The sequence below is a fragment of the Manis javanica genome, chromosome 12 (genome assembly GCF_040802235.1).
Source record: "Manis javanica isolate MJ-LG chromosome 12, MJ_LKY, whole genome shotgun sequence".
NCBI lineage: Eukaryota > Metazoa > Chordata > Mammalia > Pholidota > Manidae > Manis > Manis javanica.
In genome coordinates, this window is record NC_133167.1 from 102286593 (window position 1) to 102300693 (window position 14101).

A 14101-nucleotide genomic window follows, 5' to 3' on the forward strand; every position below is an offset into this window, starting at 1 on the left:
TTGTATAGGGATATTCGTGAAGATGCAGTGAACACTGCCCAGCATATAATTACACTATAGATACGTCTGTGACTCTGACTATGGCCCCTACCTGTACCGCAGGAGTGTAGAGAAGAGCCCTCTGTCTGGAGAGGTCTGCCAGAGACCCATGGCCAATCCCCCCCACTGGAAGGGTGAAGTGTGCAGAAATCGGTGACAATGGACGGTGTCCCCACTGTGCGCCCCACTTCCTAAGGGGAGAGGCCAGAGTGGAGGGAGGCCAAGGACCAACCCTGGGAAAGGCCACAAGGGGGCATATGCAGATGGGGGTACCCCCAGAGCCTGGTGCCAAGCTGAGGGGAAAGCTGGCCGAGGGAGCTATGGGCTTGGCGGCTGGGACCTCTCATTAAATTGGATTGGCAGGTATTTTCTTTCAAGGGTTCCAGTGCCAGGAGGAAGAACAAATCCAAGCCCCGAAGTAGCTGACTCTGTCTTGCACCTCTGCATCCGGAGCACCTGTCTGAGGGGTGTGGTTCCCTGGTGCTGTGTCCCTGTGCCTCTGTGCCTGCTCTGTGCCAGGGAAGGAATTTAACCGGCATTAAGACCTATAGCTAAAGCCACTGTAGACCATGGGCCCAGGTTCCCAAAGGATTCTCAGGCTCCAGCCCTCTGCGGGGTCCCCTCTGGCTTCCTGTGGTGAGGAGCCCTGAGAGGGGGATGGGGCACCGGCACAGTGGGAGGCCCCCTTACTCTGGCAGAGGACAGCCCCCACCTGCTCCCTCCTGCTGGGGTTGGATGGAGGCAGGAAGGAATAAGGGGATTCCTGGGCTGCAGAACAGGGGCCCACTGGGCGTGGTGGGGTGGGGTCGGTGTCAGTCATGTCCTCAGAAGCTCCGAGCAAGAAGCATCATGCTTCCTATTGCCTAATTTTAAAGAAATGGAACATTATAATCTGCTCACTTAAAAAAACACAAAAAGGATCCCGCACTATTCAATTTCTGTGGAAACAGCAAATCGTGCTTTTGCTCTTTCCCTGCCAGAGCTGAGGGGCAGGAACGTGGGGGAGGGAGCAAAACCGGGAGAGGCCAGGAGAGGGGCAAGACCCCAGGGCGGAGGGAGCCGCAGGCCCAGAGCGGGAGGGGGCGGGTGGGAGCGGCTGTGTGCTGTTGAGCGTTCCTGTCACCCAACGTCCCTGGGCCCGTGGGCATCGCAGGAGACATCACCTGCTACTGCTTTGCTTTGAACTGTTAATTAGCTCTTCAATAATTCAGACCATTTCTTTCTACACCACAAAAGGCTGACGTCTTAAAATTTAAAGTTTGTTTTTGAAATAAGGGGCAATTTTCCAGAGACATTCTAGATGTTACTCAGAACAGCAGCTACTTTGGATTTCACGATGTGTTTGGAACTCACATGGGCTGGCGCTTTTCTAAGCATGAGCACAGGGGACCAGCGCTGTCCCCTCCTCACGGGGGCCAAGGACCGAACCACTCCCCGCTCAGGCGGGGCACAACACACCCAACAGTCCTCTCCTTGCTGTGCCCCGAGGAGCTGGGAGGGGTCGGGCTGCCTGTCCACTTAGCTGGATTTCAGGAAGTGTCCGGCATGTCTGGAGAGCCCAGAGAGCGAGGTGGGTGGGGATCTGCAGAGGCTCAGGACCTCAGCCCCCTAGCTAGGAGCTGGCCTTGGTGTGCAGCAGGGTGCATGGAAAGAGTACGGATTTTGGAGTCTGACTGGCAAAGATCTTAGCTGCAAAGATCTCGCAGCACTAACCATGGGTCTTGGGTTTCTAACAAGTTTCTAACCTGTTCGAGGTGGAAAAACCTCGCAGGGAGCCCAGGACCCAATGTGTTCTGAACTCCTGCCTGCGGAGGCCATGCTGGCCCTGCAGGGCTGGGAGTGGTACCTGGGGATGCGCCCCACCCAGGCTGGTGCCAGTGCACGCCCCCCTCTGCTTGTGAACTGGCATTGTCCTGGGGCAGGGAGGGCTACAGCCTGGGCGTCAGGGCAGCAGGGCCCTCGGAAGCCTGGCGCCAGGCAGTGTGGGCCACGCTGTGCCCGGGCCATACACCTATCAACACAGAGCAAGCTTCGTCTGCCTCCCAACCAGGCGTGAGATCTAGAAGACCGGCTCTTCCTTTTCTGGGACCTTCCACAGTGCGCCCCACAGGCAACACCTTCACTCCTACTTCAGTCTTGGCCTTTTATTTGGTTTCACCTGAGATTTCACCGGCAAGGAAGACATGCAAAGGAAAACCAGCCGCAAACCACGGGACGAGGGCTCTCACAGGACCCCCCAGCTCTGGCTGTCGGTGGGGTCCCCGCTGGCCTGCTGTGGTTAGGTTCCCAGGGAGGGAGAGGGGGTGGCAGCCGCTGGGCCCCCTGGTCCTGGCGGAGGACAGCTTCCTCCTGCACACCCTCCCGCGGTGGCCTCCGGAGGCATCTGCCTGGACACCAAAGCCCTCCGCAGTGGTCGCAGTAACGAGACATGAGGGACTACCACCCGGCACACCAGGGAAGCCCGGCTGCCTTTCTGGCTGGGGTTAGGCGCCTCCCTAGCAGGTAGTTCTCCACCACTCCGGGGCTTCTCCCAGCTCGGCTGCCTCTCCAGGGAATTGCTAAGGCTGCTGAACTAGATGGCTAATTGGTGGAGGCTGCAGAAAGAGCCCTGGGTCGTGGCAGGGCCAGTCCTGTCTCCTTGTGATGTACAGGAGTGGCTCCGCCACCCGCATGTTGACCAAGGGCAGGGTAATCGGGGAGAAATTGCCTCTCGATGTCCGGAGCCCTGTGGAGAATCCCAGTTCACTCGATAGCGGGGCTGGGAGGCCCTCCTCACCTGGATAGCTGGAGTCAGCTGACGAAGCAAGACTAGTTTCCCAGGCAGCCACTAAACACATCCACGGTGTCCACGCAGGAAGAAGGTGCTCCACTGAGGCCCAGAGGGAAGAGGCACTGGGCTGGAGGCCACAGGGCACTGGGGCAGCATCAGGTAAACTTAGGGGGCCTGAGATCTGGTGCTAAATTGCTCCTTCAGGTCCCACTGACCCCTTGGAGACCCGTGTGTGTGTGTGTGTGTGTGTGTGTGTGTGATCATACGTCTGGCCTCTCCCCATCGGTCCAGGCCCCGGGGGCAGGAAGCACCTTTCCCTTCCTGGGGAATTGGGAGGAAGAGTCGGGCACTCTTGGCTATGAGAAGAGGTGGGGGTCTCACCATCCCAGCAAGGAAGGCCCCGCCTGGGCCAGTACTGCTGGCGAGGCTGGGGGTATCTGTCTACCTAACTTTGGCAGGCAGTGAATAGGCTGTTTTACTTTTCTCCAACGTAGCGTTTATCTAAGGTGATATTTTGGCTTCAATGTGTTCTCCAGCTCTGGTCTTCTTTCTCATTTCTGTGAAAACTTGGGCAGGGAGAAAGGGTACTCTTTACTGGGTTCCAACATGACCCCCCTGCCAAATGACAGTGGGCTTGGTGTGGGTGCCCCCTAGCTGGGAGGCCAAGTTGGAGGGGGATCAGGCCCTGCTCAGGCCTCATCCGCCCCAGGCTGTCAGTCTAGCCCGCCGCCAGAGCCTAGTTCCCTCAGAAACAAAATGCCACTCTGAATTTAAATGATGTGTCCTTCTGGGAAATTCTTCGCGGTGACAGGACTGTTCAAACATGAAAAGTAAAAAGGGAAACAATGTGATAGTTCAGAAACCACTGTTTTGGTGGGCTGGAGAGCTCCAATAGCCCGCGGACAATTCCTGGCGGGGAGGGCCTTATTTTGATCTGCCAAGCGAGAGGAACATTGACAAAATTTCTGCTTGACATGCAGTGAAATCTGACGGGAGCGATTTTTTTTGCAAGGACGGGGCCTCAGTGAGGTGGTGCATGAAGCAGAAGTAACCGTTTTATGTGTGAAACTCTGTGGGCAGAGCAAAGATGCGCGAAGAGAGAATAATTGGAAGTGGCCTGACCAGGGAGAGGGGTAGAGGGTGGCAGGAGGGGGTGTGTCTCTTCCTGGTCGGGGCGCGGCTGCCTGGGCATCGGTCACGTTCCTCATCAACGATGTACATCACCAGGGGGCGCTGCAGCCCTTCCCGAAGGTGCCCGGCGAGCCGCAGGAGCCTGGAGGGATGTCAGAGGCCGCCCTAACCTGCCCCTCCCTGAGGCATCAGGGGGAATGTCCCAAAGCCCCTGCCCCCCGTGCCTCCAGATGTTGGGATGGCTTTACCTTCCCGCGGGAGCCAGACCCCTGGCGACTAAAGAGGAGGCAAGGGGCCATCCTGGGCGGAAGACGACCCTGCGGAAAGATGCTCTTCCCTGTGCAATGCCCCCTGCCAGGTTCCCTCAGGGCCCCTTCGCCTGGCATTGCTCTCCGGCATCATCCCTGCATCTTCTTCACGGCTGCAAGGGCGCTGTCGGTGCTTAGCCTCAAGCATGAACCCCAGGCTGCTCTTTCTTGCTACAGGATTCAACCTAGAAGCAAAGTCATAGCGGCACTGAGATGTTTTAACCTGCTTGTTTATAACCTTTTGTAAATAAATTGTGAAGGAAGGACTCAGTTTCCTGTGATGTCCTGTAAGTCCATCTGGTCTACCAAGGTTTCCTGCTAAGCCTTAGAATGATGCATGGTTAGACACAATCTGAGTGGTTGTGACCCGGGCAGCTTCTACTGGGGTGAATCCAGTGAGAGACACGGAGGGTGACAGAGGGAGAGAAAGGGGGGCATCATGGATGCAGACAAAGAAGTCCTGGGGTCTCTCCAGTTTTTGTAGAATGTTGTAAAGAACAGGTGGACTAGAACGTCCCATTAATTCTGAAGGAAAATTTGGGGTCATTTCTTCACTTCTGTGGTCATAAATCATGTGATTTATGCTTTTTATTTATGTTTCTTATGCGGTAAGAACTCCAGGTCAAAAGGAGCCTTCCTTCACAGGTTTCAGCAAACCTCTCAGCCACGCCAAAGGTCTTGTCATTTTAACTCCTTGGGTATTTATCCTCCCCTCACATCTCACTGATAAAGTTAACTTGTGAAAATTTTAAAGAATTCATCTTGACTGAGTCAGTGGACCACTTGTAAATCCTGTCAGCTCTATGCAGTGAGGTGGGCACTACAAAAATAGCCTTTGTGAGTGGGATTCAGGAAATCTCTGTGCAGATGTAAATGAAGGTAATTTCCCTTCCTGAGTGCAGGCTGAATGCCTGTGGCTGGGGCCTGGCTCACAAGTCACCCTGTAAGCAGGACGATCATAACCACGCCACTGTCTTGGCCTAGAAGTCACAATTTATGCTTCTAATTTTAATTTTCCTCAGCTGAGGTCCCAGAAGGATTTATTAAATTTGCTTTGTGGAACCCATTAACTCTAAACTGAATAACGATGTCACCCTAGGCTTAGAATCAGTTTATTGTAAATTGTCTCTACACAGAACTCCAGGAATCCTATATTCCTCCATGACAGAATTTTAAGTCAGTTCATAAATGAAAAGGTTTACTCAATTTACCCAAAAGTTATTAGTAATTAACTGACGCCTAGAGACCATCGCTTGCAGAGGTGGTGAAAAGTAAATGAAGACTCCGGTGAGAGAGGATATTCATTATGTGGGTTAAATTAGAAGGTAGAAAACTTAAATTGTCCTTATCAGTAACTCCTTGATACTTTGGCTTAACTCTGTGGTTAAAATGGGTAATAATAACCTTTAACTAATTTTATTTTTTCATTGGCTTGATAGGCTGACCAAAGCAGATGAACAGCTCATGAAAATCTACATAGTCTGACACGTGCATATATGGAAATCGGTGGTCCTTCTAGAAATTATGAGGTCATTCACACTGTGCACATGAGGAGCTAGGCGTACTGGCAGGCAGAGGGGACCTCAGCACGCATGCGTGTTACTGGGTCTGGGGCATCTTTATATAACGAAAACACCTGTCATGAGTCTAGATGAGGGCAGCTCAGGAAGGACTAGGTGCCCCGAGGGAGTGGGGGTGGCAAGGAGTGTCGCCATCACCTCCACGGGTCGTGTTATCAGGAGACTTCGTGATGTAGTAGAGGAGGGTACGAGACAGGACATCTCGGCTCCCGTTGGCTTGAGCCACTTCTGTGAACTTGGACCAGTCACTCACTTCTCTGAGCGCCTTCCGGCTCCGGCTTCTAGAATTTGATGCATTTCGTGGACGGTGGGGCTGCCATCAGCTCCCTCCTCTGGAGGGAGGGGTAGGATCTGGGTATTTGTGGAGGGGTTACAGCTCTGTTGCCCTGCAAGGCTTCCGGGCCTGTGGGGAGCTGCCCTGTGCAGGGGCGAAGAGGCGGCTCTCGGCCGGGGCCCCCTCCTCCCCTGCACTGTGGCGAGGCACCTGCTGGTGCCCAGTGGTTTTGCCAGGCAGCACACTGCGTGGCTCAGTGCCCTTCCAGCTCCCCCCTCTGGAGTCCTCCGCTTCAAAAGCACCTCAGACAGAGGACTTACCGTTCGGCAGGTGAGAGAAACAGCTTCATTTGAGAGCAGGCCAGGATAAAAGCAGAAAGAAAGGAGCGAATCGAGTGCAGTAGGTATGGTTAGAGTGCATCAAACCCAAGTTCTTTCCCCAAGGGTGCAGTGTGAGGACTGGGGCTGCCCGGAGGGGGTGTCTACAGCCAGGGCACTCACGCTCAGGTCCGGCCCTGAGCACCACGCCACTCTTAGATGACATGCGATGAACACTGACTTCACAGGCCACGACAGCAGCACTTCCCAAACCTAGAAAATTCTTTCCTAAAATAACGATGTTTATCTACTCCGTTCTTCTTTGCGTTTGTTCACACATACCCTTTAAGGAAAGCAATGTAGAAAGTGAAAGTAGGAATTCTCATGTGCTTCTCTGTTTTCCCCGGTTGGAGCATGTGAAACGCTAATTCAAGAAGAAAAATGAGACCCGTTGGCCACGTGGAGTGACCTGAATTGTGTTGGATCAACACGCAATGAAGGTGAGGGTGTCACCACAAAGAAGCCCGTCTTTTCAGACTAAGATCAAAGCCCTGGCCGGCCAGCCTGGAACTGCTAAGCTAAGCGTTCCCTAATCAGCTGGCCTGTATGGAGATTCAGACATCTCCAGGAGGCTGGGAGCCTATCAGGCCCAAACTGATTATTCTAATCAAGTGTTTTAATTAAGCACTTATTGCCAGGATCAGAGGAACGAGACCAGCTCTCGAGCCGTAATGGGTAGTATTTTTTTTTAAAATTCTTTACGGTGCTCATGTTTGGCTTTGTGGGGGTTTAACAGGCTTCTAAAGTAGGACATGAGAGAGTCGGTCCCCTGTGAAGTGCTCACAGCTGAGCTGGCAGTCCGGCTAGTGGACACACACACACACATGCACACAAAAGTAAAATAAAAGAAAAGATATTACCAACCGGTTGCAAATGCATTAATACCCCCACCACGGCAACTCTCTGCCTCTTCCACACTAAAACACAACAGCAATACGGGCTAGCCCAAGATTTAAAAAAATATAAACACGCACACATTCGGTTGGCTTTTATTGGAATGCCTAGATGCAATCTATAGTCATCAAGTAATGGAAAATTCAGGTCACATATAAAGTTAGGAAGGCAAAAGAAAAGAACAATACAAATCAGACAAAATTTACATCTCAAAATATCATGAAACCATTTTGACTGGCTTTGCCTAAAATACTTTGAATATCAATTTCTTTTTTGTAAGCTAATTCTTTTCATTATACAGCCCCCCCCCACCTGCCAACCCCCCTACTCTTAGAAAAAGGTCTTTTGTTTACATATTCCCCAAGGTCACTATTTCTTGTAAAAGCATGTCCAGATCACAAGTCTTTTTAGAAAGAAATAGGCTCATTATACCTACTAACAAGACACTAATTGGGTTGATTTGACTTCATCTGAAATAAGCACCAGGAGATATTCCAAATCTGCTATTTATCGGTGCCAGTGTATCGGACCAGTCTATGTCGAGAAGAAGGCAAGTTTGTGATTTTACTTCTGTCATGTGGTACAAGCTTTTCATGGTCAAACATCAGAAACATTTCTGAGAATTTAGACTCAGAGCCTATTTCAACCAAAAGTACTTACAGCATGCTAAATACAGTCCTGCAGAAATTCCACTGAACAGAACTGCAAACACCTAAGTTAACAGTTAAAAAATAAAATGTGAGACAGCCATGTTTATGTGGTTTGAAATCTTGGTTTTCTAAATTTGGGCTTCCTAATACTTGCCAAAGGATTTCCAGGATAAAAAATATTAATGCTAATCTGTGCTTTCATTCTAATAAAATATCAGCATTCATTAGAAGATTAATTACTTCGGTATGCTCTACCAAATACACAAAGACAGTAATATAGCACTGATACTGTAAATTCAGTAGCTATTTTGAAACTTTCCCAGCCAATCTGTTTAATAAACACGCCTAACTGTGCAATTTAGAGTATGTGATACATACAAAGCAGTTAGAAAATTATTTTCAATACATCACTTGAACCTTTATATTTACGACATGTTCACTTGCTATATTTTATCACCATTATACAGAGAGGAAAACAGTGCGTACTATAGCTCAATGAACTGAGAATATTTTCTAAAAATATTTTTGTGGCTGAATTTAGTGCTCACTAAAGAGATTTGCAAGAGTGGCTGAGCCGACACGTTAGTGCAGATGGGGGCTGTGCTCGGTCCCGCTCGCACGCGTGCAGGAGGGCACACCTGTCAGCTTACTTCCTGCTGGGTCTGCCACCTGCCGGTTCCCCGGGACAGAGTGCAGACTGCCATTCAGTTGGGTCGTGTGGGCGTAAAGGAGCTTTTTCTCTCCCTTTTGTGTCCTCTGGGAGACTTGAGGGGCCCAAACCTAAGACCAGCAGAGTGACCCTGACCTCCATCTGGCTGTCTCACCGCTGCTCAGGTTCTGCTGTCTTTCCTCGATCTTAACACCCATGTCTTAAGAGGGTCTCGACTACATCAGATCCTTTCCTTCTCACCGGTGTTTTCACCCAGCATCTGATGTGGTCCCACCTCCATCCTGCAATGGAGCTTCAAGGAAGAGTAACAGCAAAAACCCTGTGGTTAATTTTGTCAACTCTCCACCCCCTTGCAGGGCCTGGACAGGACCCGAGAACAACCTCCCCCACCCCGTCTTCTGTTACATTCCACCAGCTTGAGTTTCCTACTGAGCCTCTTAGTTGATAATGGTCGAGGACACTGGCCTGATGACGAGAAGAGAAAGGAGTTGTCCGATTAGCCACCCACTTAGGATTGCACTGTCCTATCCATCTAGTGATAGAAAGTTGCACGTTTTTTTCAACCGAATACAAAAATATTAACACTTCTGGACATTATAGGCATAAGTCGTTATATCTCTACAATATAATAATTTATACTGTACAGCTATAACGGATAACAAAAGGTGCAATCCTTTTAAAAAAATCACACAGTTCACATGTTTTTATCATTTTATTTTTAAGTATAAACTTTTTAAACACTTTACATAAATTAACTCCTCTGAGACTAATATTTGATGTACAGTAAATTGTAATTCATATAAAAATCCATAAACAACTTGTCTCACATAATTTACAAAAAAATTCAGGGTTCTCCTTTGCTTATCAGGGACAGGGATTCTTTTTGCCAGTTTTTTCCCCCAAGGCAAACCACGTTGGCATTGAAAATCCGTCGTGAAATCCCCCGCCTCGGAGCAGAAGCCACTTGTGCCAAATGTCCTCTTACAAAGCAGCACGGAGGGACAGCGGTTGGTTGGGTTGTCTATAAACAGTGATTTTTGCCCCACATTTTAAAATTAACAGATATATATATCTATATATCTATATATATCTCACATCCTATGCAGAGAGACGACTACTTGTAAGCAAAGGTCGACAATTCGGTAATATCTGGAAATACTGTATGCATTTTTACTTTAGTTAAATACAGTGCCTCAAAGTAACAGATGGCCTAGAGCAAAACGTTGAGGCCTGTTTTCCTTTCTTTCTTTTCCATTTAATACTTTGAGTCCAACTGAGTGCAGCGAGATGCATATGTAAACATATTCTTTAAAGCCGATCACCTTTAAGGTCATTCAAAAAGAGTTTTTATGTATTTGTTCTTTCCTGTGGGTTTTCGAAAATGGCAGGATCGTTCTCCTGGAAGGCTCTTCTGTGTCGGAGAGTCCAAGTCGGATTGTGCTACAGAAAAAATCTGAGCAAAGGGGTGGTTTAGGCTCACGAGCAACGCAGCGCACGGGGCTGGGGCCGCCTCCCAGCTGCGGTGGGTGGGGGCCGCCGTCCCTGGCAGCCGGGCGCCCAGGGGGTTACCTCTTGCCGATCTCGCTTTGTCGGAGGAACTGGATGTTGTTGGCGCTGTCGGCCAGCTCGGGGTACTGCTCCACCGAGAGTACGTAGTACCCGTCGTAGCCCTGCACCTTGCCGGCGCTCAGCAGCTGCCGCTTCTCGCCCTCCGTCCAGAGGCGCGCGCCCTCCTCGCCGTCGCGCACGCGCTGCTGCTCGCGCGCCCAGGCCCGGGCGAGCGCGCGCTGCCGCGCCTGCTCCAGGATGCGCGCCTTCTCCTCGTCCAGCGTCATGCCGTAGCGCACGTGCAGCGCCAGCGCCCCGAACTGCATCTCCACGTCGGCGAACCTGCGAGTCCTGCCGTTGACCACCGTGGTGGACTGCGACACCGTCACGTTGATGCCGTTCTCCAGCGCCTTGCGGCCGCTCGTGAGGCGCAGCGTGCCCAGGTCGCTCTCGGGGGTGGTGGTCTTGATGAAGTAGTGCGTGTCCTTGCCCTCGATGGTGAAGTGCAGGTTCTCCAGGTAGAAGGCGTTGTTGAGCACGGCCGCCACCTTGATGCAGTCCTCGTTGGCGATGTTGAGCACGTTGGTCTGCACGCGGCCCTGGCTGACGGCCAGCATGACGCCCTTGCCGATCAGGGACTTGACAGTGGCGAACCACAGCCACGAGGGGGCGCCGGCGCCCCTGCGCCGGCTCACCTGCACCTCTGCCATCTTCCCCAGGGACAGGAAGGCCTTGCCCTCCCTCGCCACTTGCTGCTGAACTCCAAAAATGGGCTGGAAAGTGAAACAGAACAGGGGGGCAGTTTAGAGAACATCTGCAGTTCTTGGGTGCCGGGGGAGCCAGGCTTCCAAGGGGTCTCCCGCTCCTGACCAAATAAGAGGTGGGGGGCTTCGGTGGAGGGCCCCAAGGCATTTGTTAAAATCTCAGTTGGCTCTTGCACTCAAGATCCCTGCCCCTCAAGTTGATCCAAATGTATTTTAAAACAGAAGAAGAGGTAACTCCATCACATATTAAGTGGTTTTTGATTTTTAACATGGCCAAAATGTTCATGTTTTCAGCATTTTTCTTTGAATTGAGATGCCTTTCCCCACGCCCATCCCATTTGGAAAACAGCTATTCAGGTCCTCCATCCCTGCACCTTTCTCCATGGGAGGCTGAGGAGAAAGCCCCCAACACAGAGAAGGATTTGAAAGGCCAGGGGTGCCCAGGGCCGGGTCACCTTGTCCCACTTTGAAATGTGTGTGCTTTTAGATAAACTGTAAAAGTTTCTCCTGGCAAACGTAGCTTTCAAACTGACTTTCACCAGTGTCACTGCAGAACTGAAATGTGCAAAGACGAGTGTACCGCGAGACAGCTGGAGATAAGCATTTTTTACTTTAGGAAAACAATACTTTTTCGGTAGACTTAGGGACAGTGGGCCATCTATATTAGCAAGTGTTTTAAATTGGGGTCATCTTGGCCATTTCTATACTACCAGATGTTTGTCTGGCTAGTGTTTTCCAAATGGGAACATCTGTCTCATTTGTAGCAGTGAAAGAAACATTTGTTTTTCTGCACTTGAGGCAGTCTCAGTGTCTTTGCAGATGATTCCCTAAGCTGTCCTTATGGTGTGCGTCTCTTGACACAGAACCCAAAACATATTTAAAAGGCTGCCTGTAAGAGAAGTTGGCAAGTCCATTTGTACAGTAAAGACTTAAGTGTTTTCAGACGTGTTGGAAAGTAATACACAGTCTGGGCGTGCTTATTCAAATGCATTAGGAAATGTTAGTATGTCTTCCTGCCCCTTTATCAGTGTGGATATATTTGCAATTAGAAATGTTAACATGGCTTCCAGATCTTGGAACCTTGATGGATTTTGCTTTTTAAATGTAAAGGTGACATCTGAAAAAGGAATTTTTTATGTTAAGTATGAAACATGTACCAGAAGACAGTCAGTGGCACTGCATGTACTGTGTGTTGTGTGTTTTAGCCATGATAACCTTTTCTCTTTGTATTCATTGACATTATAGGAAACTGCTCAAGGGGAGGGGGGGATTAATTTTTCTAAGAAACTTTGCACTTTCTTCTCCTTGTTCTGGGCTAACCCAGTTTCTTGATCTTTAATTATTCTTGCTTTAAGCTAGAAATGCCAGTGTTTTGTTGTACATTCCTTTCTGATCTCTTAAATGGTGGGAATTTAAAGTGTCATTTTCTGAAATGGCACCTCTGACTCTGCAATTTTCCATCCTTTTTTTCCCCCCTTTGAACAGTTACAAGCTTCATGGTCTGTTATTTTCAGGAAAATTCTATAAACACCTAGTTATAGGTGGAGCTTTAGCAGAGGACGTTTTATTTTTTTAAATCTTTTTCCAGGAAACACGGTTAGTATTTTACAGAAGTTGAACTTTGTGGCATTGTTTGTGGGCTGCTAATTCATAATATGAATCCCCTGCCTTCCTGTTTATGGTACCTTGGCCTTCAGGTTCCCAGTGCAATAAATGTGATTTCATGGGGTTCTTTGTAGCAACTTTGCACTAAAAACGAGCTTCCTCATTTTATTACCTTCTGATAATGTCTTTCGATGTTTTTATTAGCATCACTAAAAACAGATTTAAGCCTGTTTAACAGGCCCCTGGTTTGTAGAACAGAAATGCAGAGGGAAGTGTTATTTTACTTCCCTAAAAGAGTAAAAAAGTTAAAAACTGTCTTTGGTACAGCTTTCCTAAGGGTAGTTTGATGAGATATGGGGAAATAAGACACAAGTAAGACATTCATCCCCTTCTCATAGTTTTGCTTTTTGTTTCTCACCGGTATATCATCCCACTGCTGACTCTTCACCAATTCGTAAGAAGGCTCCGTTAAATCAAATTTGGGAACCGGGAACCCAGGAATAGCATTGTGCAGATGGAAGCCGAATGTCACCAGCCAGCTGTTAACATCTAAGAGAAGAACGTTCAAAAGGGAAAGTGTTAGAGTTATTTTGTGCTTTTATAGATTTAAACCCTTACCTTAAAAACCTAAATTCACAAATATATAATAACCTGGAAAATAGCACATGTTTGCCTTCCTCCTATAATTCACAACCTGCTGTTTTTAGATGTGAAGACAAGAGCTTCAACAGCAGAACTCTGGCAAGGACCACAGAAAATGCAGAGTAATAGATAACTCACTTAGACAGACTGGGTGAACTGTTATATGCGCTAAGTTGCGTCTTGTGCTAGTAATTGTGATAAAAAAGGGTAATAACAATGCACGGCAGCTTGAAAGAGACATGGCTGTCGAAAACAGATGAAACTGGTTTTGTTGTTAGTAAAGGCTGGTCTTCATTAGAAGTTGTGTGTTACTAGCTTTCAAAAGTGATTGCCCAGGGATAGGTGGACTTCCACAACCCATTTTCGATTAATAAAAACCCTAAATTGAGAGTATTAAAATCACCGGTTGATTCTTAATCAAAGATGAATGCTGAAAGCGGGCAAAACTGGCCAAGGGCACAGAAGCTCTGATTACCATCGGTTATGGATTCAAAGGCTCACCGTGCACAGGTGGAAACCAACTTTTTGGGATGAGAACCTGGAAGCCTTTAAAATGGCATTTTAAAATACTGCCATATGACTCCAAAAGCCATTAAGCTCTGAATAAGGCTTTTATTCTATTCTGGAGGTTGTAATGTTACAGAACTACTCAGCAGGCTTGCAGCTTTATGAGTACAGTTGGGTGTAGATTATTTTATATATTAAGCACATTGCTGGAAAATTTGAAATTGCATTTTGCCTAATATATTTTATGCTGTTCCATCTCTCTTTTGATGCTTTTCAGAAAATGCTGCTATGGCATTCCCTGCAGTCTACGTTGCTAGGAGAGGATGAATTCAGGAGCTGTGG

The 14101-nt window shown here is 48.8% G+C and overlaps 1 protein-coding gene across 4 annotated transcripts in view; it reads right to left on the reverse strand.

The window, feature by feature from the left end:
- Positions 1–7452: 7452 nt before the first annotated feature.
- TENM3 (teneurin transmembrane protein 3) overlaps positions 7453–14101 on the reverse strand; it is a 2338142-nt gene continuing 2331493 nt past the window's right edge. For all 4 annotated transcript variants that reach the window (XM_073219194.1, XM_073219195.1, XM_073219196.1 and 1 more), the window contains 2 exons: positions 13029–13159; positions 7453–11014 (listed from right to left, as the gene is read on the reverse strand). In XM_073219194.1, the coding sequence (XP_073075295.1) occupies positions 10259–11014; positions 13029–13159 (887 nt within the window). In that variant the 3' untranslated portion in view covers positions 7453–10258. The remainder of the gene's footprint in view (positions 11015–13028; positions 13160–14101) is intronic.